General features: G+C 45.8%; 1 protein-coding gene and 1 pseudogene across 1 annotated transcript; one reads left to right on the top strand and one right to left on the bottom strand.

Moving 5' to 3' along the window:
- Positions 1–4,426: 4,426 nt before the first annotated feature.
- LOC144111046 (uncharacterized) lies at positions 4,427–5,890 on the bottom strand (annotated as a pseudogene).
- A 12,007-nt stretch (positions 5,891–17,897) lies between these two features.
- Positions 17,898–23,617, top strand: LOC144110965 (uncharacterized). Its single transcript, XM_077644075.1, has 6 exons — positions 17,898–17,939; positions 20,079–20,159; positions 20,235–20,417; positions 20,797–20,851; positions 21,881–21,904; positions 23,610–23,617. The coding sequence occupies exons 1-6, from the start codon at positions 17,898–17,900 to the stop codon at positions 23,615–23,617; spliced, it is 393 nt and encodes a 130-aa protein (XP_077500201.1).
- The last annotated feature ends 948 nt before the right edge of the window (positions 23,618–24,565 follow it).

Here is a 24,565-nt window from a genome sequence, read left to right as displayed (position 1 = left end):
ATTAAGGTTCTCATTAATAAGCAGTTAGAAGCCTGCACTTGTGGCATTGTTTTCATGCATCCTCCTTTATTCCTGCCTTTTGTGCAGTTTACATTTTTAGACATGAACTAAGCCCATGGTCACGTCGTACTAAGCTTTGTAGTTGGAAAATTTACTACACGTTTTCTTCTCTGTGCAGGTCAATTACATGGTGCGTACTGCCCCCACCTGTATGGAGAAGACTGCCGGGGCCATTGCTGTATTATGGTGCAGCATGTGTATTCTGCAGTAGTACCTGCACCTGAACACAAGATGACATAGCTTATCTCAGATGAAAGATTTGTCTCAAGATTTCAACACTGCCTGCACTTCCAGAATGACTACGGCTTACACCCTATGGGTCAGCTTTAGTCCTGCATTCAGTGGGCTGGTTTACGCTACAGAAGGGTAAAGGGTAATAGGGCTCTTGTGTATAGGATGTCTATACACACACACACACACACACACACACACACACACACACACACACACACACACACACACCACCGGATAGTGCATAGATACCTTCTGCAATTGGGCATTACTTTACACCCCTAGAAGGGTAACATCCACCTTTTGAGGGTATACGCTTGCACCACAGGGGTGCAAACTTTGCTCTGTTTATGTCAGTGTAAGTTTAGTCTTTGACAAAGTAGCTTTGCACTTCTAGACGTAGCATAAATTTACCTGCTGAAGGTGCAAACCTGCACCCGTCATGCTAGGATGTGTTTATGCTGTCTTTAGCACTTGCCCCTCTTATACCGGTTTCCATTGGGCGAACAGGAGCACTCGAAACTGCACTCAAAGTGCTCTCGCGAGTTCCAGTGCCTGCCATTGGTAGAACAGGAGCGTGAGCGTCATGTTCCATTGGCAGAGGAGGCGCGCTTTGGTGGCGCCGAGAGCAGCCAAGAGCATTCTTCGGTGCTCCGTCGTCAACGGCAGAGTAGATGGGAAAATGAAGAAAGTCACACGACTTTTTGATGTCACTTCTGGTTTCATCTCCGGGAAAGCTGCAAAAAAATGGCGAACAGCGGTAGCGGTGACAGTCGGCCGGTGCCAGCAAGCGGAATGGCAGTAGCTAAGCGCTGCCGTCAGGATGAAGAGTTGTTGCTGTTTGATGAAGACAGCAGCTGTAGCACAGATTCGAGCACAAGCTCCTCTTCGGACAGCAGCAGCGGCGACGACGAGGATTTAGTATTGTATGAGCAGATGTTCGAGCAGCTTTTTACCCCACTGGAGAAGCGACCGAAGGTTGAGTCTTATGTGGAAAAGACGGTCGCCGCTTATTCGGACGAAGAGGTGAGTTGTTGCATCCTAGTTAGAACCTGTAATCAATAACTGACCTGTTTTTTTCTTTTTACCTCACTAGTTTCGCAGAAATTTCCGACTGTCACGGCCGGCTGCAGATTCCCTTGCTGCTGAGTTCGCGAAATCGCCGCACTACCCTTCAAGAACTGATCGCGGAGGCCTGCCCTCAAAGTCGCCTCAAGAGCATGTGCTGTCCTTTTTGTGGTAAGATATCGAAATAAACGTTAATAAGGTATATTGTTGAGCTAATTGGTGCATCAATCACTTAAAACCGGCATTAGAGAAGAACCAGACACACGGAAGAAACACACAGACGTGGACGAAGCTGCTCGTTCACGTTTGTGTGTTTCTTGTGTCTGGTTCCTCTCTGCTGCCGGTTTTAAGTGATAACATCGAAATTATTTGCTAATGAAGAGAGAAGAGTTGTGATTTAGGATGAGTGATTAGAGGCATCTGATGACAAAAGCGTCACAGCACATCTAACCTGGTGCGAAGCATGAAATTGAATGCACTAATACACTGCACGAGGGTTTACCAACCGATTTCTCAAATGCTTATGATGGCTGGAAATAGCTTTTACAGGTCACTGCTCTTCTGCATGCGAAGGGCTCAAGGGCTCAATCTTCCCACCTGTGAATATAAATGGGTTTCATCACACTTTTAATTCAGTGTGCCCAGTTTTTTTTATTTCTGTTCTTGCCTATGGTTTTTAAAGGTATTTCAGGGGGAAAATACCGCATGGCTGTACCAAGGGTGCCTGATGAACACACGTGAAGCTTTTTCAGAGAACTGGGCAGATGTAAATTTTTCCTATACTTCGCTGCACTGCTTGATGGTAACAGGAGGTGCTAGTTTAACAATTTTGCATTATTAAAAAATGATCCCATTTCTTGCAGGTATGCTGCCAATAAATCCTGCATACGGGATGTTGCAGGGCGATTTGAGGTTGGGGAAAGCACGCATCACAGGATGATGTACCGCGTCATGGCGTTTGTTCTGGACATCGCACCCCGCATCGTGACCTTCCCAGATGACTTGCAAAAGCTTGCTAATGCATTTGTGCAGGTGACCAAAAATTTTCTACTTCTAATTTGCGCCGTGCATAGGCTTTGACGTTAATCAAACCAGCATGTCACTTGCCATCTATATTACCCTCTAAAGCTGTCTTTTCCTTCACGAAACACTTCCAACTCTGAATGTTTTTTGTTCTACTTGTGCATGCTTACGCACTAATAATTTGATCTTTGTTGTCACTATGCTATAATTTTTTTTCACTATCTTTTTGTGTGTTCTGCTGCTAATGTATTGTTGGGGGCCAGGGGCTCCTCAAGCCGTCCTAGAATGGCTTTTTCCTTGGCCTTTTGTACGTACGCCCTTGTGTATGAATAAAAAGCCTGAATGTATGAACTGTGGATGCATTTCATGCCTTCCTATACATGTAACAATGTCAATGGATGTATGTTGCTTCGAGGGGACTTAACATACCTAACTAAATAAAAACATCTATATACTACTTATAATTTGGGTGTCTATGTTCTGACCTCCTGTCACTGACCATTAGCTGCAGTCTCTTCACATATTGCCCTAATGCCAAGATTGCTTTGCGGCATGCATGTGTATGTCAGTAAGGTTCTGGCAAACAATGCTTCCGTATTGGTGAGGGCCATTGTTTTAATATAACTGAGTGAACATTGGGCTTGTCGGTTATGCTGGGCAACTTGCAGGCCATCATCATTTGCAGCTACAGCGCTTGGACCTCATGACTGTAGACAACATGTCAAAATTTATTCTCTCTTGTGTCCTTCACATCTGCATCGACAACGGGAATTCATTTCATAGTCCACTTCAGGACATGCGTCTGAGCTCCCAGGTTAACAACTGTTAGCAGACTGTTACAACCATATAAAGCCAACGGCCAAGGAAAGCATAGGGACATGAGCCGTGTTTGAAGCTGAAATGAGAAAAAAAGGAGGAGAAAGAGAAGGGAGGAAGGCGAATGGAAAAGTAACTTGCCACCGATGAGAGCTGAGGCCACAACCTCCACATTATGCATGTGTTGTACATGAATTGTGCTATTATGACGGCTATCAATATCCGTCTTCTCGTAACATTTTTTTTTTTTCAACTTCCAGGTTTCAGGGTTTCCAGACACCATTGGCTGCATTGACGGGAGCTATATTCCTGTTAGGTGCCCTGCTGGTAAGGTGCGGTCAGTGTACGTGAATAGGCACTATTACCCATCCTTGATGCTGCAGGGGATATGTGATAACCGGAAGAGGTTCCTTGATGCCAGCGCTGGTGCACCTGGTAAAATTCACGGCTCTAGGATCTTTCGGCTCTCAAACATTTCAAAGAAATTGCCTCAACTTTGTGCTGGAAAATACCAAATTCTTGGGGATGCTGCATACCCATCTTGAGAGTTTTTGATGACTCCCATTCGATACTATGGAAGCCTGGATGCCTCTGACAAGACATTTAACACCGAACTTTCAGCTACCCGTGTGCTAATTGAAAATGCATTTGGGGAATTAAAGGGTAGATTTAGGCAGCTACAGCGCTTGGACCTCATGACTATAGACAACATGTCAAAATTTATTCTCTCGTGTCCTTCACAACATCTGCATCGACAACGGGAATTCATTTCATAGTCCACTTCAGGACATGCGTTTGAGCTCCCAGGTTAACAATGATCAGAGCCCTACTGCAGATGAAGTCTGCTGTGGAACATCTAGAGAAGAGAGCCTCTTACGGGCACTTGCAGAAGTTAAACGAGAAAAAATTAAGTCCAAGATTGGACTGAAGAGGAGGTACCCACAAAGCCTGTAGTGATGCAAACACAGGGCTAAACATATGTTCAAAGCAATGCTTCGTGAAGACTATGCACAGAAACGTTTTTTCTTGCGCGAAATAAACACTCATAACAACATGTTCATCCAAAGTGCACTGTTTTATTGCTTGAGCCCCAAGGCCTCGCGGATGAGCTGAAGTTTATCTTTGCGCATCTTGCGACGTTCCTGGCATTCTTGAATGCGCTCAGCTCACCACTCAGCATGCCTGTTCTCTTTTTCTTCTCGCTTATCCCTGTGAGGTATTCGCTCTGCGCTTATAGCCCTCATTTCATAAAAAAAAATTGCATCTGCTGCATACGACTAGTACTGGCATGGCATTCCCTTTTCCTCACATCTGTTGACCCTTTCATACTTTCACCATTTTCTGAATTGCTCGACAGAGTACTGGACATTTCAGGCATAGGGGAAATTAGATCAGCTGAGCTGTCAGAGCTTGATGATGTTGACTTGTGGGTCACTCCAAAAGAGTCCCTTTGAATCTCTGGCTTGAGACTGTCATCAATGCTTTGGATTTTTCGCATATCATCGTCAAATGGGACAGGATGAGGTGAAGCACCTGATTTTTTGTTGTCACTTGCCCTTTTCTTCTGCCTCATTACTGTTTTATAGCGATTTTCACACTGCTGTGGTGTTTTGTTACATCCAAGAACCTCAGCCAAATCCTGTGAAACCTGCTTGAAAAGCATATTTTTTTAACTTTTTGAATGGGCTCACCTGCGGAAAGTACTTGTAATAATAATCTAATAGCAGTTTGGTTTCTCCTGGTGTCCATTCGGGAGCTGAAATATAAATGCGGATACTTTACTAAAAGCTTCGAATTTGTCAAGAAATGCAGGCAGCAGAAGTTCGACACTAAATACTAAAATAGCGCTGAGACGGGACAACTGAGGAGGAGAGGCGCTTTTTTATGAACGAGGACAAGCGCTGTCGCACTCCTCTTGTAGCACTGTTTTTGTATTCAAAGATGTACCAACAGCTCAACTTTCCGTTTTACAAGCTCACCTCCGCCGCCTCTTCACTTCTGGCGCTGGCTGCGGTCCCCTCGCCCACATCCGACGCAGCGGTGTTCTCTGCAAGTGAACATAAAAGTTGCAACTATAAAAACTGTACCGAGGTGCCTACTCTGTGCGACCTGAAATTTTTTCTTCAGGTTACTAAGCGCCTGATGTTTGCGACGGACGAAGCATGTCACGAGCCCTTGCCGTGGGCAAAAATAAAGAGGCTTGCTTTGATTGGTCAGATGCTGCACAGTAAAACAGGCATATACAGTAATCTGAAAGCATCAACAGACAGAAGTGACGGTAAACCGCAGATGACAGTAGAGCAAGAAGGTGCGGCATCATGACCAGTAATGTTACAGTACGAATATTAACGGCTGCGTTCTCTCCCGTTGTTGGATCACGCCGCGACGTACCCGGCCGTTATTCTAAATACTCCATTCGCCGCAAAAAATGGTAAGTAATAAAAGAAATCAATGAAAATAATCCTCAAATATGTCCCCATGCATAGTAGTTATTGTCGCTTACCATCGGGTATCTCGCCAACGTTCTCAAGAGTGGCCAAGGCATCGACGACAGCTGTGGTGAGCACAAAATGAGATTGACGCTGCTATCTTTCACACCTTATTTCTGGGAGAGACTGCGCTTACCTGGTGCTGCGGGTAGCGGTGACTCCTTTATCGTGGTCATGAACAGCCGTTGTGCTCCTTCACCCATCGTCATGCTAAACGCAGCGACGAACGCAAGAGACGGGATGCAGGCGGCAGCGCGGGAAAAGTTTGGCCACGTGACTCATGACGTCACAACCTCCTCATCGCTGCTATAGTGCCTAGAATATAATATTCTAGGCACTATATCGCTGCGTTGCCCTCGAAACAGCGTGAATGTTCCAGTCGCGAGACGTGAACCCACGTCCACGCTGCTCTGCTCGCTGCTCTTGCTCTTGTTCGCCCAATGGAAACCGCTCTTAGGAAGGCGTGATGTTATACCTAGCTGGCTTAAAGTTACTCTTCTTATTGCAGTGCAAGTTTATGATATTAGAAGCGTAACATTACACTATGTGCAAAAGCATAAATACTTAGTCTCCAAGAAATAGCATAACCTTACAACTAAAAAGATGTCAGCTCAGCGACAAGTGACTCACCTCCCAAAGAGACGAGGATCACACCCTTTTTTCTAGCTATAGGCTGCCTGGCACATTTTATTTTGAGCGAAGAGAGTTTAGAGCACACAAGGGGAAGGGGCGCACGCTGACCAGAGAAGGAAGAATTGAAATTTCTCACACTGAGGAAGTCTCGAGACATAGCATTCTATACTTCTACATGCAAGTTGGTAGGCTCCCCCGCTGGAACCCCGACATTGACACACACCACACGAGTACTGTTCCACGACCACCTTGGACGGACCACCTGCTTAATGCAAAAAAAAAAGCTGGAGGAAAAAAGTCAACGAGTCCGTCTGTGTCGCGGCTGACCACTACCGACCTGGTCCTGAAGAATCCGGTTGTTCCAAGAGGCTAGAAATGCCAGTTGCCACTGACCGGGAGCTGCGATCCAGTCCAGCGGCAGCCAGGACGTTGCGGGACACGCAGTCTAGCCTCCCTGCAACAGCAGGCGACGATTGGTGAGAAGCATAACGCCACGCAAGCCGAATTCCGGACAGCCTCGGCCCAGCCCGATTGCGGGGATCTCGGGCTCCACCCTGCGCACGATCCCAGCTAAGCCCAACAAACACAAAACCTTCAAATCTCCCAGAAATATCCCATCAGGACATTTGGAATGTCCCCAGGAGGTGCTCATTTTTCCCGAAGACATCCAAAAAACGTCCCTACAACTAGCCGTTTCCAAAATGTGCGTCCTAGGGACGGCCCCAAAAGGTTAATGCTAGATTTCTCGGCTCTGGCGCAATAAAATTATTCTTTTTCATGCATACTTCAGGCATCTAAGCGCACATATGTGCCAAATTTCAGGCAAATGCTTACGTTACAGGTGGTGTAATACATCTGTCCACTGGCGTGAATGCTTGATGGCTAGGCCATTCAGACTTACCTGTTTACATGAAATGCGCTTTAACAAGGTGAAAATTTCGTCTGGTTGGTGCATGATCTTGTGACGGGAACAGCGCAGCACGAAACAAAAAAGAGAGGCGGGACACGACGCTGAATAACAACCAGAATTTTAATGCACGTTCTTCGAATATATACATATCCCTCGTATAAGAAGGAAAAGCAAAAAGCATGAAAAACGCACAAGATGTACATGTGGTGAAATATTAATACATCGCACGCAGATAATCAATTTCTCTGTCACGAAGCGCTATTGGAGGTATGCAGACGCATATGTCGCTCTTTGGTCGGATGTTGAAGGCTTCTTCAATCTCCCTGATTCGTTGATCAAAATATGACGGGATGACCATTGTGTTGATAAGCTGCGGAGCGCATTTATGCTCTCTGCAATGTTTTGCTAATTCACTGCTGATGGCGCCCTTCAGGGATCTTTCGTACTCTCGAAGACGTTTATTCGAAGAGCGCCCTGTTTGACCAATGTAGGTGCGTCCGCATGACAGAGGTATTTCATAAACCCCGCTTTTCACACATTGCACATGTTTTTTCCGGTGTTTTTTCTTGCATTGATTTTTTCCTTTGCTCGCTGTTGACTTTGGCGCACAGGCTTCTTAACTTGTTGGGTGCTGACATGAGCACTTTTACACCAGCTTTTGCTCTTACCATTTTGAGACTGTGGGAAATGCCATTAATGCAAGGCATGACCGCGTACGGCTTCCTTTATTCTGATTTGGTTGTGACATTTTCTGCCTCCAAGTGCTTGCAGAATCCCCTCTGCAACACTGGATAGCAGTCTCGTCGGGCAACCTGCTGTTTTCAGCCGACGGTTCAGGGTGTCAAAACCGTGCCTTGAACTTCATGATGACAGGATCTCGTTAATTCGGCTCTCATTGCTGTTTTTTTCTACCCCCGCTTGATGATCTTGGAGTGCGCAGATGTGTAGGGGAGCAGTCCCTTCTAGCTTCGTGGTCCGTACCGCCAGCATATGTGAGCGCCTAGAAAGGCTAGCGTCAAGTCAAGAAATCGCATAACGTTTTTTTCTGGGAGTTCACTTGTTATTTCTAGTCCTAGTTCTTCTAGTCCTTAGCAAAAGTAGCAATGAGAGCCGCATTGACGAAATCCTGTCATCATGAAGTTCAAGGCAGTTTTGACGCCCAGAAAAGTCGGCTGAAAGCAGCAGGTTACCCGACGAGACTGCTATCCAGTGTCGCAGAAGGGATTCTGCAAGCACAGAGGCAGAAAATATGTCAGAACCACATCAGAAGAAAGGAAGCCGTACGCGGTCATTCCTTACATTAATGACATTTCCCTCAGTCTCAAAAAGGTAGGCGCAAGAGCTGGTGTAAAAGTGCTCATGTCAACACCCAACCAATTAAGAAGCCTGTGCGCCAAAGTCAACAGCGAGCAAAGAAAAATCAATGAAAGAAAAAGCACCGGAAAAAAACATGTGAAATGTGTGAAAAGAGGGTTTGTAAAATACCTTTGTCATGCGGACACACCTACATTAGTCAAACAGGGCTCTGTTTGAATTAATGAACGACTTCGAGTGCACAAAAGATCCCTAAAAGGCGCCATCAGCAGCGAATTAGCAAAACATTGCAGAGAGCATGAATGTGACCTGCAGCTTAGCAACACAATGGCCATCACGTCACATTTTGATCAACGGACCAGGGAGATTGAAGAAGCCTTCAACAATCGACAAAAGAGCGACGTATATGCGTCAGCATACTTTCGATAGCGTTTCGTGACAGCGAAATTGATTATCTGCGTGCGTTGTCTTAATCTTTTACCACGTGTACATCTTATGCGTTTGTCATGCTTCTGTTCTTTCCTTATTGCACGAGCAAGATGTATATATTCGATCAAACGTGTATTAAAAATCTGGCTGTTAGTCAGCGTTGATTCCCGCCACAAGAACATGAAATGTGCTAGAATTTTACACACAAAGAAAATATTAATTCAAAAAGTCGCCCGATCCCGCCCATATAAGAGGAAATAGCAGCGCAATACAGATGTAATTTCAGTTTATTAGATGTGCTCTTTGCATTTAAATGAATACAAACAGGAGACGCATATGTATGCACCATTTAACACACAATGTACGGAGCACTACAGCACCATCATATAATAATCGCCAAATTTTTCTCTAGCTCTGAGAAATCTAAAAAATAAAGCAATAAAACATAATACAGGCTGAAAGTTGATGCACCTTAAGCAAACATTCTAAAGGGTACAAAAGCATATATGCACACGCAAAAGCAAATGCATGTAAAGAGCAACCTGGGCGCCAAAAGAAAAGACGATATGGGCGTACGATACAGATACGCGGTTTCAGGTCACGGATATTCTGCAGGGTGAAGCCTCCCTCTGGCTTTGGCTCTCGCATGAGCCTCGGAGAAAGCTTGAGCGTGTTATCAAAAAAGGAAAAAATTTACGATGCGAAAATAAAAAAACGAGCATAAACCAACATACCTTGACGACGTTGCCAACGGAAACCCGGGGATGAAATAAAATGCTGCAACTATATATGCATGAATTCAACGCAGCCTTCTGTCCTGCGCCTTCTCACGGCACATCGAACGCTCAAACACACGCCTTACATCCTCGTTACACCCCCGTTTTATTTTTTTGTGACTTAGTGTGGAGATATGGCTGCTCAGAGCCGGATGGAAAGGGGGACGTCTTGAGGTAGGAGCCCTGGCGCGCCGCACCCATGGTATAGGAGGCCGCGCGTGCGGCACAATACGGCGTGGGATTCGAGATCAAGGCACAAGTAATCCGGTGGGGGTGGGTTGGGAGTCAGCGACGCGAACACAACACAAACTATACCGCTGCGACAGGACGGCAATGTAGGTAGAGCAGGTTAATCCATGGGCACTCGCAGCAAGAGTCTGGTGGGCTTCCGAAGATCTCTTCCGCCTATAACCGCAGTGGACGGCCACGCTGCCCCCAACAACACGCCACAGTCGTCGGAGGCGCTGCGGGATGCAGAGTGCGCGCTAGGAGTCGCCCATTGCCTTGAAATCCGCTGCCGCGAACGACGCCTGTAAGAGCGCCATTATGGTCTAGGGCCGTGAAGCTGCGCTGAAAAAATTGCGATGCGCCGCGCGCCGCTGCATCAGTTCCAAAAGGAATTATGTGGGCACGCCGAGGTGCGCGGGAATGCTGCCATGAATCCGTAGCTACGAAGTTCACGACAGCCCAGTGATGAGAGCAAGAGCTGCCGCGCGCTGGGGCTTGCGCGCGAGCGGCTAGGGGCGTGATACACTGTTGTGCGTATCACGGTTTTCAATATAAAAATCTGTAAAGGTAAAACCTAATTGCCCTGGATAAATAATGTTTTTCTTTTTCTGCTGCATTGTCTCAATTAAGACATATGCACGTCATATATGTAGCCTTTGCGAATGTTTATGTTGATAGAACGAAGTCAATATCTACAGGTGAGCTGCCCTCCAATTGGAAAATAGGAAAGGTACCGGTTTTCAAAAGTGGCAACAAACACTCGCACGAAAACTACCGGCCCATCTCACTTACCTGCATCTGTTGCAAGATACTTGAACACATTTTCGCATCGCACATCTACAATCACCTTGAATCTAATCATTTTTTTTTTCACTAAGCAGCATGGTTTCAGAAAAGGCTTTTCGTGTGAGACGCAGTTATTTGAGTTTACAACCGACCTACACTTCAACATGAACAGTAACTTACAAACTGATTGCATCTTTTTGGACTTTGCCAAAGCATTTGATCGGGTAGCACATTGCCGACTAATATCTAAACTTTCTGCGCTCAAATTAGATTCTTTAACTCTGTCATGGGTCCGTAATTTTCTTTCTAATCGCCAGCAGTTCACCGTTAATAATTATTCCTCTCCTCTCTCCGACGTTACATCGGGCGTGCCGCAAGGAAGCGTCCTTGGTTCATTGCTCTTCTTAATTTACATTAATGACCTGCCAGTAAGCATCTCATCTTGGATACGCATATTTGCTGACGACTGCATTATTTATGGACCAATGAAAAGTACTAACGACCACCTTGCACTTCAAAGTGATCTCGATCGCATTAACGACTGGTGTAAAACGTGGCTAATGACCTCAAACATCTCTAAGTGTAAGATAATTTCTTTTAGCCGAAAATCAGTCAATTAGGATTTTCCCTACCACATTAATAACGATACATTGGCTCGGACTACGCAGTATAAGTATCTAGGCGTCCATCTTTCACCAAACCTTTCTTGGGCTGAACACATAAACACCATTTTCGCTAATGCTTCCAGGTCACTAGGTTTCCTTCGCCGTGATCTGAAATGCACTACCGCTCACGTGCGTAAACAAGCCTACATTGCTTTTGTCAGACCGCAGCTAGAGTACGCTTCATCCATCTGGTCACCTCATCAGAAATATCTAATAGAGAAGTTGGAAGCTGTCCAGAATAGGGCTTGTCGTTTCATTTCGCAAAATTACAATTATCTTTCCAGTGTATCCCAACTAAAGATCGAAATTTCGCTCCATCCGTTGCAATTTCGTCGTGACATTGCCCTTTTATCTATCTTTCACAAATACGTCCATGCCTCTGATTCACCGCCAGCACATCTACAACGTCCCTCCTACTTATCACATAGATTACATAATAACTACAGCTATGCCCGCATTTATGGCAGCACTCATGCTTTCAACTTCTCATCACTCCCGCGTGCCATCCGTCTCATGGAACGATCTTCCGGACTGCATCGCCCAGCAGGCTAATCCTGACACCTTTCGCAATATCTGCTCGAGCACTTCATTGATAACGCTTAGCACGTCATTTTTTTTTACTCAAGATGCATATAACTTCGTTTTCAGCTGCTTGAGACTATTGCCTCTTTGGTTCCGTTGATGCGCAATTTTCCTCATGTATGCCTGATATACTCTTTTGCTTTTGTATAACTTTTTGTGCATTTCCCCTATTTTTGTTACATGACGCATAGTTGTGTTTAACTGTTATCTCTTTGTGAATTGCGATATCGTATCTGAAAGGCGTTTGACTTAGTCCACCATCGTCTACTACTGCATAAGCTACTCCATTATGGAATCAGAGGAATAGGTTTATCCTTAATGGAATCCTACCTAGAAAACCGCATGCAAATGGTTGTCAATGACCGCACATCGTCAACATTAAAACCTATTTTTTTCTGGAGTCCCACAGGGCAGCATTTTAGGCCCCTTACTCTTAAATATCTATATTAATGATATATTTTACATGCCCTTACCTGTGACTTTAATAGCTTACGCCGATGATCTCACAATGCTTTTGCCCGGTGATAATGAAAGAAATCTATTACTGTATGGAAACCAATATTTAGATTATTTGTGCGAATGGTCGAGAAAGAATTGCTTAAGAGTAAATGCTAAGAAAACTAATGCCATTTTCTTCCGTCCAAAGAACAAGCCTATCTCAATGAGTTTTGACCTCATGCTGGGTGACACTAGAATTGAAATTGTAGACACTATAAAATGTCTTGGTGTGGTGCTCACGGAAACCCTGAGTTGGGACAAACATATAAACACTATCCGCAAGAAAATGAACCGAGTCAATGGTGCCCTGTGTCGCCATAGATACACACTTCCAACAAAGATAAAGATTCTTATATATTATGCATACTTACTTCCAATCATTACCTACTGTATAAGTGTCTGGAGTACCACAACGAAATATAACAAACACAAGATCTTAGTTGCACAGAAGTGTGCTGTCGGATTGATTGCAAATGTACCATGGCATTCCCATGCGTTTCCTTACTTTAAACAATATGGTATTTTGTCTGTTGATGTATTGCACCCGTTCATATTGTTATGTGCATACAAAAATGCAGTTAAAACAATCAACTGTTCCTTGCAGCCTTTAATCTACATCAATACACACCAGTGTACAATACCCGATGTCTTTTACCTTGGCTTCTACCCTTTTGCCGTACCTTATACCGTAAACAGTCCTTATCCTATAACCTAGGAAATTACCTCAGCACATTGGCAGAGAATAATGTTTGTATAGAAGACATCTCAAAGAAACAGTTATTATCTGTCATGTGCATTTTCGTATCTATTGTGTCATCAATGTAAATAGGTTTGGTGTATTATATTGTCTATTGTTCCTATTGTTTATGTGCATCTCCGTTGTGTACACGGTCAGGGTTAGTCTATTGTTGTCCTTTTTCTTTGTTTGTTTTGATGGGGATATTCAGCTCAACTTCAGCCTGATGTTCGCGAAACACACTGCTGTCGTTGTATTCATGGGGCACTGGGTGCTACTTCAAGCTGCATTATGCAGCTCTTTGCCCAGTGTCCCCTTTTTCCACTGTAATGTGTGTGGAGAAATAAATTTTCAACTCACCTGCTTTTTGTGTTTTGCTGTACTTTACTATGTTTTTATGATTTCTAACCTATTTTGCACAAACTTCTGTATTTAACCCCCTTACACAACCCCTCTCCGGAGGCCTGTAAGGTATATGTAAATAAATAAAGATGCAGAAGCATTATTTCTTTAAAGTAAAAAATTGGCAGTGCCTTAGCCCGGCTATGCCAGGATATACATAGCGAAAGACAAGGCATCGCTTGGTCAGCCTTGGTTAATCTTGATTGCAAGTCCAGGTTGGTAGTCGAGCGTTTGACGGAATCCCGTCTAGCGAGGACACTCAGATCCGAACTAAAAATTGTGAGGAAGGGTCTTGCCAACAACGGGTACCCGAAAAATATGATAATCACTGCAGAACGCCGCTGTTCACGTCGAAACGCGGAAACAACGGCCACCGAGAAAAGCAAGCGAGCAAACATCCCCTACGCTCCAGGAATGAGCGAGGCCTTAGCCAGGGTCTTCAAGGACTACAATGTCCATATCGCCCACGTTCCACCAAGTAAGCTGAAGCAAAAACTTGTCAGAGTTAAAGACCGGGTTGAAAGAAACAGATTCCCCGGAGTGGTGTACAAGATCCCCTGCAAGGACTGCAAAGCTGCATACATCGGCGAATCAGGCAACTTTATCAGGCGCTTAAAACAACATCAAAATGACGTCGTCAAAGGCCGCACGAAAGAAAATGCCTTGGCTGAACACTATCAAGTTGCATCCCATGCCATCGATTGGAACAACGCCTCAGTCATCGCGACGGAGAAGTATTTATCGTCCCGTTTACTTCAAGAATCACTTCACATCCAAACGACACCACATGTATTAAACCGAACGAGGGGTAATCTTCCTGAGATCTACGCATGCTCATTACGTCACCTGCACTGTACATAAGTAACCACCTTCGCCCATCCGCTGCCATTGTGAACAAGGGACCCGTACGGGCCCCGAAACGTATTTGTTTTTCCTTTTTTCTTTTTTTGGCGAGTGCTCCTCTTTTTCTGTTATCAAGTCCAGGTTAGTCTGATTGTCTGGCTAGTTGTTGTCACGTGCTTCGTCACGCGGTTGGTCACGTTACCATCACGTGGTTTGTCACGTGGTGCGGTGCGACCACGGTGGAAACAAGGCGGATTTAAAGTGGTGGCGAAGGCTGGGCCGAAAAGTGGTTTAGCGCGACTGCAGCACAACCAGAGGATGGGGGGCAAAACACTCATATAAAGAAATGATAAAGCTACAAAATTGGAATGTAATCTACCAATAGAAAAGAAAAAAATATATTAGCACCTTGTTTTATGAAAGAGGTAAGTCATTTTATTAAAACCTGGCAAATTTTGTATTTTTGCAACACTCTTGACCTGCCCCCTATTCATGAGTGTGCGGTGCATTACAGCGCGTCTTTGCAGGCCTTCTTTCGATACCCGGCTAACCCGGCCACGCCAGTGTCTGGAAGTGTTGCTGCCTTTCTATGCTGCCCCTCCTTTACCAGTCACTTTCATTGCGTTCCCAATTGCACATTAACAAGGCCATAACTAGCAGGAACTCGAGCACACAAGGCGAGCACATTTGACTGGCAAAGGTTGGGGCGCGCTGAAAGGCAGCAACCTTCGAGAGGGGCTCGAAAACGCGGGTTCTACAGAAAGACCGCTTTATAATTCGCGCCAAAAGCATACGTATGCGTGACGTCATTCTACGTCACGTTTGCGTAGTTTGCCCCCCAAAATCCAGGGGGCGCTGGAGTGCCCACGAGCCGCCATTTTTTGGACCAATGGGCGTCTATGGAGCCTTCGCTACCAGTGTACATCTACCTTGGTGGAAACGCGAGCACGGCGAAACTGCGAGTTCGTGGCCAATGTAGCTTTCGCTACAAAAACAAAAATGAAAGAAGGCTATCGTTGGTAAATGTCACCGCAACCTCCAGCTCACGCCGCCGCATACTCAATGCCACAAACATCAATAGCGGCCGCGAAAAAGTATGAACGCGACAGCGTAAGGGCCCATTCACACTTTAGAGTCGCAGAGGTCGCGCGACTGTTTTGGTCGAAAAGCGACAGTCGCAAACGGTCGCGTTTGTTGAAAAGCGACAGTCGCGGGCCAGTCGCTCGCTGCTCCATTTTGCAGCCCCGCGACTGCGAGTCGCAAACCGCTGAACCAATCAGCGAGCGAGCCAAGCTTTCGGCAACGACGCCGCTCGCGGGTGCGCCGTTCATCGCTAAGCCTAGCCGGTTTCACATCGATGAGGGCGTTTCGGAACTGACCAGCGCTGTAACCAAGGTTCTACTTTCGCCACGGCTTTATTGTGAACCCCGTCTCATGATAATATAAAAATATGCTCGATTTCCGCGACGCCTTCAGCAGCGGAGAAAGCAGGCGCCAGGCGATCGAGCCGCTTTGGGCAACAGCAGCAAAGCGGCTATGAGAAGAAATTTGCTTGTATCCAGCAGCTCGGTATGGGCCAGCGACCCTCAAAATTCATTCATTTTTTTTTAATTTCGACTTCCCAGAGCATGGTATGAACGTGAACAAACAACATACTAGCGCATTTTTCTGATGCTGGCGGCTGGCTGGCAGGACGCTTGTACGGCCGCGGTGCACATTGTCACTGTATCTTCCTCTTCGCTCACAGCACATTGCTAATAACGAGGGACCAAAGGACTTTCGAGGGCCAAGCGCGAGCGCAGGAGACGCGGCCAAAGCAGACGAAACTCTCGAAAGCGCGCGAACGGCGTCATTCCCAAGAGTTCTCATTTCAAACGAGAAGGCGACCCGCAGGTCGTCGCCCTTGGAAGTGTGAACATCGGTGTTGTCGAACTGCAGTGTAATCGCAGGCGACTGCTGGTCGCGCGACCTCTGCGACTCTCAAGTGTGAATGAGCCCTTAGCTCGTGTCGCAGAAAAGCCGGTGTCGTCGGCGTCGGCCGTGAGCGAAAAATCCCTCCTCCTTCTCGCAATGTACGCCACTGTCCCAACAGATAGCGCGCGGTGGCAACGCAAGGAAAGGAAGGGACGTCTGTCGCATATTTCGGTGGACAACCCGGACCGCGCTGCAAGGGAAGGTAACTTGAAAGAAAATTGATTTTAAGGAAAGGAAGTGACGCGTCTGACATGTCTTTCGTTCGGGCACGCAGGAATCACGCGCTGAGCAGCGAACAACGCAGCGCACATCCAAAGCGCGTTCACCACGAAGCTTGCGGCTTGCTGCCCGTTCGTTCGGCGCGGAAGCTATGCTGGCGTTCGTGGCATCGGGTTTGTCGAGAACGACGTGCCGACGAACTACAACTGCAACTTGAGTCCCGCACGTTTCGGCAAGGCGTCTGGCAGCGCTTCTTAAGTGCTCTGCCGGTCCGCGCGTCCGTTTCGCAGTAGGTATAACAGAGCGATTTTTCTAACGGGCAAGGCGTCGCGCCGAACGGGCGATGGCGTTCCGTGGAGACCCTGACTGTGCTGCAGCACGCTTTCGCGTTCCTACTCCAATTTTTTTTCAAGTACTGCACGTTACGTTCAAATTCACAAAAACGAAAGCAAACAAACTCCGCTGTTGCTGCCGCGCATGTACGGTAAGAACCTTTCGTTCTTTTTCGTAATGCGTGAGGTGGCATAGAGCACCGAAGCGTGCTTTTATATTATTGCGGCCGCGACTGAACGCGGATGGTTCTGATCAGCCAGCACGATGACCAGATTTAGCGTCGATATTTGTGTTGCAGTCACATATTTGCATTTTTTTTAACGACGATGCATTTCTTATCGCTCCTCTCAAGTTTGCGGACAGACCTCTCTGTCTGAAACCAGCTCCGATTACTATCCGCCGCATTAAAACGTGATTTCACGCTCTTGTATGCAATGCCGGGGACAGTTTTTTTTTTATAAAGGAAAGATACAAAACACTCGAAAACCGCACAGCAGTGCCTGGTAAAAAAAACTTTAATTTGCACAAGAGAGCAGATTAAAACACACAGGTGCACACTGAAGAGAAGAAATCAAAGTTCACAGACGGCGAGACATCAACGCATAGACTTGACTCGGTATTCTACTTCACACAAGCAAGTTTGTCCACTCCGTCGCCGGAATACGAAGAAGACACACAGACCACTTTTTACATGCGTTACACAGAAGCCTGATCGAAGTCTCTCTGAGTGCTGAACTGTCTTGCTCAGCGCGGTATAGAACAAAGAAACGTTCAAGTGAAAAAAAAAACAAATTCAGGCAGCGACGCTGATGAACGGCCACCGACCTGGTCCTGAAGCTTGCGACTGTACACAAGCAATGCTCGAAGTGTCAGATGCTAACGATGGGTAGCGACGATCAGCTCCAGCGGCAGGCAGGACTCCAGGTAAGTGGCGGGACATTCCGTCTAGAGTCTCAGCGGCTGGTGCCAATATCCCAGCAACACCAGGCGCAAGTAGGCTTCAGAGCAGCTTTGGCCCAATGTCAGGGTGAGGAACTCCGGGTCGATTCTGCCCGCGGTCGCGGCCGAGGGGCGGCTGCGGCCGCGTTCCAAGTACGTCATGCTGACGCCTACGAATCCCGTGCCATCGGCCTCCAGCCGCTGCTCTCCCCACGGCTGCAGTTGATCCATGGCGCAGGGGCGGAAATTCGCCGTCTTCGCTTTGAAAGATGCAGCGATGGCCAGAAAGCACTCGCGCTGAAGCCTGGAATATGGCGAACGGCGGAAATCGAGCGTGGCAGGTGAAGAGCAGACGCGGAGCCACAGAGCGTGCATTAGCTTGATAACGATGACGATGAATTTTAATTGCGTAAGGGCACTTTGGCCAAAACGCGCCATGGCACAGTGTGTTTTTTGTCCGCACTAGGGATTGGGGTCAAAGACGAATTTTCCCAAGCACCTCACCCAAGGGAAGCCGAGCAGCAGTCCTGGGGAAAGCTTGTACCCTTTGTATCACTGGTGGCAGAGCCGTGTATTCCCTATGGGAGAGTTTGGAGATTTTTTGATCTCGCCGCCAGTCTGGCAACTGCTGCATTCGTGTCTGGCAACCCATCACTGCCATCACTTCCGCCCCGCCAACGCCAGTTTGTGCCGAGGTTCCCCGGTGTGCTGTGCCATGGCTGTGCTTGCGACGGTTCTGTCAGCAGTTGTGCTTTTCTTGTGACCGACCTGCTGCATCTTTGCTCTTATTCGTGCGCTTATCTACCATGTAACACTTCGCGGACCAGCACGGAGATCGCAATGGGAGCCTGCAGCGCAGTGGGCTGCTCGAACTCGCAGAAGAAAGGGTTCGCACTTTACTGTTTCCCTCAAGGCGACAAGAACCGAGCACGGCGCCGCGTTTCGGAAGTGCGAACGAAGCGGGATAAATGGAAAGCCAATGATAACTCACACCTTTGCGAGGTAAGTGTGAAATTTAGTCGGTGTAATTATGCCCGCATCCATTGCGTACTTGTGTGCACACCTGTTACATGCACGTACACTTCGAGCCAGAGCAGTTTGAGCCACTTCGCAAAGGACCGAAAAAGCTGAAGTCCACCGCAGTACCGACGCTTATTTCGCATTGCTCTGGCAAGCAGAAGCGGAAACCGCCAAAAAAGAGATAGGTAAATATGATGTGCCGTCGTTATCGCAGCTTGTTTACAGCAGTGATTGCATCTTGCTTGATAAGCAAACACTCTTCGCAGGGCATGCTTGTTGCAGTAACTCAGTGGACTCAGTTATAGTGATATGGCTTTGCCGCTTATGACTCAAGAGTTCTTGCGTTTAACCATTCCGGCCCTGGATTTATTGTTTTGGTCGCAGATTTTTTCTCTCTGTTTTTACAATGTCTAAGGCCTAATGACAACGCAGTAAGAATTTAAAGCTCTTGGTGCAAGTAGCAACTGATTTGCGGTTACGGCGTCAAATTTGGACATTTTTTTCAGTCACCTTTTTGTTTTTAATTGCGGTATCCAAAGCGGTCCTCTTCACATATTACACCCACTGATATGGCGACTGATGGCAAATGAGATGTATTTGCTGTTTTGGGAGTTTTATTCCTTGCTCTACTATTTAAATGAGCAGCTAGCCTTCTGTCATTTATAATGCTACTGCTAGGCTTACGCCTGTTTTGCGAGACTGCCTTCGCCTCCTTTAGGAAATACACTAAATATTGGCAACACAGCCTTCGAGGTGCCGGTCAGTTTTGTGCTGTTTATTATTGCAATTAAGAGTTAAACACGTTTGCTGCTGTTTACATCTTAGGTTTTCAGTAATGTTTTCTGCTAAGTTGTCTGGATATTTAATTTGTTCAGTATTCATTCAGCTACCTTTGTCTGTGTATTTACTCCAGCAGAGTACTTTCACAGTGAGCATCTCAGTTCGAAGCACTGTGCCTGTAGGAGCTGATTTGGAGCAGTGCCTGCTTAAAAATGTAAGATGCCACACCTATTTAGATTACGTGTGGCTTTTGGTTCTCTCTGAGGGCCTATTTGGTTTTCCTGTGGCATGTACTCATGCTGCAGCATTTACTCTCTGTTATAGACAAGAACTTCGATGATGTGCACCTATGCAGCCATGCCTCTGCCTGAATCTGCTTCGTCTCGAACTTGTCCATTACAGCAGGTGAGCTACCTGATTTTTTTCTTGTTTGAATCATTTCGCAGTTGCACGTTCTAATAGGTATACTGCGCATTTCAGCCGGGCAGTTCGCTGCTTCCCAATTCTGATTCTGCCTCCATGCCCGAGGCCACTTCACTTCAACAGTGCCCATCTGGAGAATCAAGGGACTCCACAAATGCTACTTGCCATGCAGTGCCGAAGTCATCTGCTACAGTGCCTCTTATAATGGATGCTTTGCCAAAGCAGTCCTTATTTGAAGAGGTAAGCTACTGTGGCTTATTATCACGAAAGGTTGTTTTTGTCTGCCTTTGTGGTATTTAGTTCATGCTTTTTAAATTCAGCAGGGTACTCCAGATGCATCTGAAGCCTAGCTTCCTCCCACAGCCTTTTCGGTTCCACAGTAGCCACATCATCTGAGCCTTCTGCATGATTTCCTCTAGTATCAGTTGTTTGACTGTGGGATATACTCACAAGCCTACTCTACACACTTCAGGTTGATTCAAGCCCAACGACCTCTCCTGCCGATTCTGTGCTCATGAAACTATGTAGCCCTGCTGACAGTTGTGTGTTCTTGTCTCTGTACAAATTATTCAAGCTGTCATGTCGTATAGTGACTGTTGGCGCTTTTTCTGACCTTCAGGCAGCCAATTTGATGCTAAGAGCATCTGCTACATCCAGTGAGTCATTGGGCACTTGTTCAAGAAACCAATTCAAAGAAACCAATTCCAAAGCAAGCACATCCACTAGATCCCATGAGCCTTCATTGATCCTACCATAACAGATCTCACCTAGAAAGGTAAGCCACTGTAGCTTGCATTCACATTTACATTTCTATCACTTTCTTCCACTTATTTATGTTGTCGCTTGAGTTTGATCGCTGTAAATGACCTATAAAAATGGTTAGCAAGCGCAATGTGCATGTTAGCCTCGTGTTCTTAAGCAGTGTGATCTGCTACCGTCTAGAGTGGATGACCACAGCAAGCAGACCACTTTTCGTGGTGTAGTATAGAGAGCCCCATGCTGGGAGTGGAGTTCACCATACATAAATAATAAGGGAACTATAATCAAAGGTACAGGCACGGTGGCAATGATTTGACTGACCACACACTTAAAATACTAGAAGAATGCCTGAATGAACATGAAATTAACTGGGCTGGCATCAATATAATTGGTCTGGAAATGGTTATTGCATGTTTATTTGCTAGAATTTTTGACTTCCAGAAAGAAAATAGTCAGCGGAATAAATAATCTTCTCAGTCCTTACGTCGGCACTTTGCCCATTCTCAGGCATTTACAAGCCACACGCCATTAAAACAACCACTAATGAGACCACTTTTTGGAGGATAGTTATATAAAAGCTTGTTTGAGCCTTGTGCATGCATACAATAATGGCCGCGTTTGTCCTTCGACGTATGGGTTTTCAGTCTATGCTTGGCTAAAGTGGTACTTTATTGCCGATTTTTGCTTTAATACTGATGTACTCATAACATTTGTTTGGATTTTGATGCTTCAGAAAGTGGCAGACCTACAACGCCAGGTAAAGCGCCTGCAGAAAAAGAATAAAGGCCTTGTGCAAGAAAACGCAAAACTCAAAAAGGGCATCGAAAGAGTCTTCACTGAGGATAAAGTACGAGCCCTAGGCAGGGAGAAAAACACTGGCTGCCCGTGGTCTGCCGAAACAGTCAAGAAGGCTCTAAGACTGCATTTCACGTGTGGCTCTGCAGGCTACAACCTCCTCATTTCTGAAGGTCAGCCTCTGCCAGCTGAACGTACTTTACGTGAACATATGCAAGGCATCAAATTTGAACCCGGGATCCTCCATGAAGTGTTTGAGATGATGAAGTGCAATGTAGCAGTATTTAAGCAACACAAAAGACAATGTGTTCTTATGATAGATGAAATGCAACTGCATGACAAGCTCGAGTACGACCCAAGCTCACAGTGTGTATGGCTTTACCATTCTAGGACAAAAAGCAGTTAGTCCTGTTTTAGCCACCCACTGCTTAGCATTCATGGCAGGAGGTGTTTCTACACGATGCAAGCAAGTGGTGGGCTACCATTTCACTGGATCATCTTTTAAAGGTAGTGAATGCGCAGCTGTTGTGCACGAGATTATAAGGAAATGTAGTGCAATTGGACTGGATGTTGGGGCCATTACTAGTGACATGGGTGCAGGGAACCGAGCTTTATGGAGAGTGCTTGGTGAGTCAGCAGAAAGGAATGGCGTGGTGTCGTACTCGACACCACACCCTGATGAGCCGTCAAAAAACGTGTACTAACAGACGTTCCACACATACTAAAAAACATCAGGAATCACCTTTGTAGACTACAGGCCATAACGCTGCCAGACAACATTGTTGAGGAATTTAAGTTACCAACTAATATTGTTCACATGTGGCCTGTGATAGAATTTGTAAAACATGAAAAGGAGAAGCCCTGCAAACTGGCACCACATCTAAGTGAGGTGCATATTTTTCCAGGCCATTTTGAGGAAATGAAGGTAGCCCCAGCAGGAGATTTGATGAGCCACAAGACTGCATGTGCAATTGAGCAGCTTGTTTATAATGGCTTGCTAAGCACCAAAACCACAGCCTGTTTTTTTAGGCGAGTAAATAAATGGTTTGACTTGATTTGCAGCTGGGCACATTGGTACTGCATTCAGCCAGAGTAAAGAGGAAAAGTATGAGAAGGCTGTAAACTTTATGCAGTTCTTCACAAACCTCTTTTGAAACATTAAAATAGCTGATGGCTCATGGAAACCTGTGCAAACTGGTGTGCTGCTTAGCACTACTAGCATTTTGTCACTTCAAAAAGACAATTAAACAGGGCTACAAATTTGTTCTTACAGCTCGCTTCACACAGGACAGCCTTGAGAACCTCTTTTCAATGATTCGCGCAAGGAATCCAATTCGTTGAGTAAAGGTACTACGCAAAATAATACAAACATGGACGAGAAGGGCACAGGGACGGGCCCTTCTTGTCCATGCTTGTATTATTTTGCGCAGTACCTTTACTCAACGATGTACGACCGACTCACCCAACAACATGCACTCCTGAATCCAATTCCTACACCCTATCAGTGCCAGCTGGCACTTCGTGTTATCAGTGTTTCTCAGTATTTGAAGCCTGCAAAAAAACGAAGCTATGACATTGATGACGGGGCCTTTTTTTTTGGCTGATTATTAGCCCGTTTCCAGATGTCACAAAAGTCATTGAAGGTGCAGATGAGGTTGACGACATTTTACCTGAGATGAGCAGCACAGAAGAGAGTGCATTCGTGTACATGGCAGGGTACCTTGCTTCATTTGTGCTGAAAAACATGGCATGCAACCCCTGTGAGCAGTCTATAGTAGATCCACAAAATGATGCTAAGTGCGTAAGTTCATTCGATTCAAGTCTTATAAAGATGGTTGTCTTGCTATTCCAAGTCAGAGCCTTGTGTCCCTGTTACAGATGTGTGAAAGCATATTTGTAAAGCACGCATCTACTTTGCACAAGCAAATAAACAATGCCGAACGGTTGCAAGACATAATGCTGTGCTCTGCAAGTGGTGTACATTTTTCAGTGTCACAACATTAAGGCTCACATAATACAACGTGTCATTGTCTTTCGTATCTCAGTAAGAAAGAACGTGCAAAGCAAAAGGCAGCTTTGGAAGCCAGGAAATTTGCAAGTGCGTCAACAGCCCGTAAGGCAGCACAAGAGGGCCCTTCTGGCTGTGTCCTTCAGACATGAAGTGTTATGGTAGGCGAAAAACAGCAGCTTGCAGCAACACGTCATAGCCCACGAGCTGCTGCATCATTTTTGGAAGTGTACTAGAAGTATGAGCTGATTGGTCCTTCGCTTTATAAAAGCTGCACCCACGACGAGGATGGCATATACTGACATCAAGATGTTTCGGCAAGCTTGTTAGATTAGAGGCACAGAGACTATTTATTCAGCTGTCTCAAACTTCCCTGTAAGCATTAGGACAGAATTTGGTTTTATTGATACTGCAGTTGTACTTGTGCTATATAGATTAGAGAGTTATTAAAGGCAAATTATGAGTTGTGTGATTTTTCCATTAAAGCAAGTGTATGGCTATCTCTGAGGAGGCAGTTGGAAGGGGTGCAAGTCCTGCAACCTTGATCATGTACAGGGCTGTTTGTTAGTGTTGTAGTTCATTTTTACTGAGTACACCTCATGTTTGAACATGTTAGGTTGTTCAATACTTCGTATTTTCGTTTTCGAAATGTTTTTGCATCACACGTGAATAATGGTCCTAGAGGTTGCTTTTAGAGCATGTGTAGCAATGCTCTTTTTAGCTGGGTTGTGTGTTTCTAAGAATGATGTTATATTTTGTAATGCAGTAGCCGTTTCAGTGATATTTGATATTGTGATATTTGATAGCTGGCCTGTTTTCATTGCAG

Source organism: Amblyomma americanum, chromosome 1 (genome assembly GCF_052857255.1).
Source record: "Amblyomma americanum isolate KBUSLIRL-KWMA chromosome 1, ASM5285725v1, whole genome shotgun sequence".
NCBI lineage: Eukaryota > Metazoa > Arthropoda > Arachnida > Ixodida > Ixodidae > Amblyomma > Amblyomma americanum.
The sequence above is the reverse complement of the archived record's forward strand: the minus strand, read 5'-3'. Positions and strand labels throughout refer to the sequence as shown.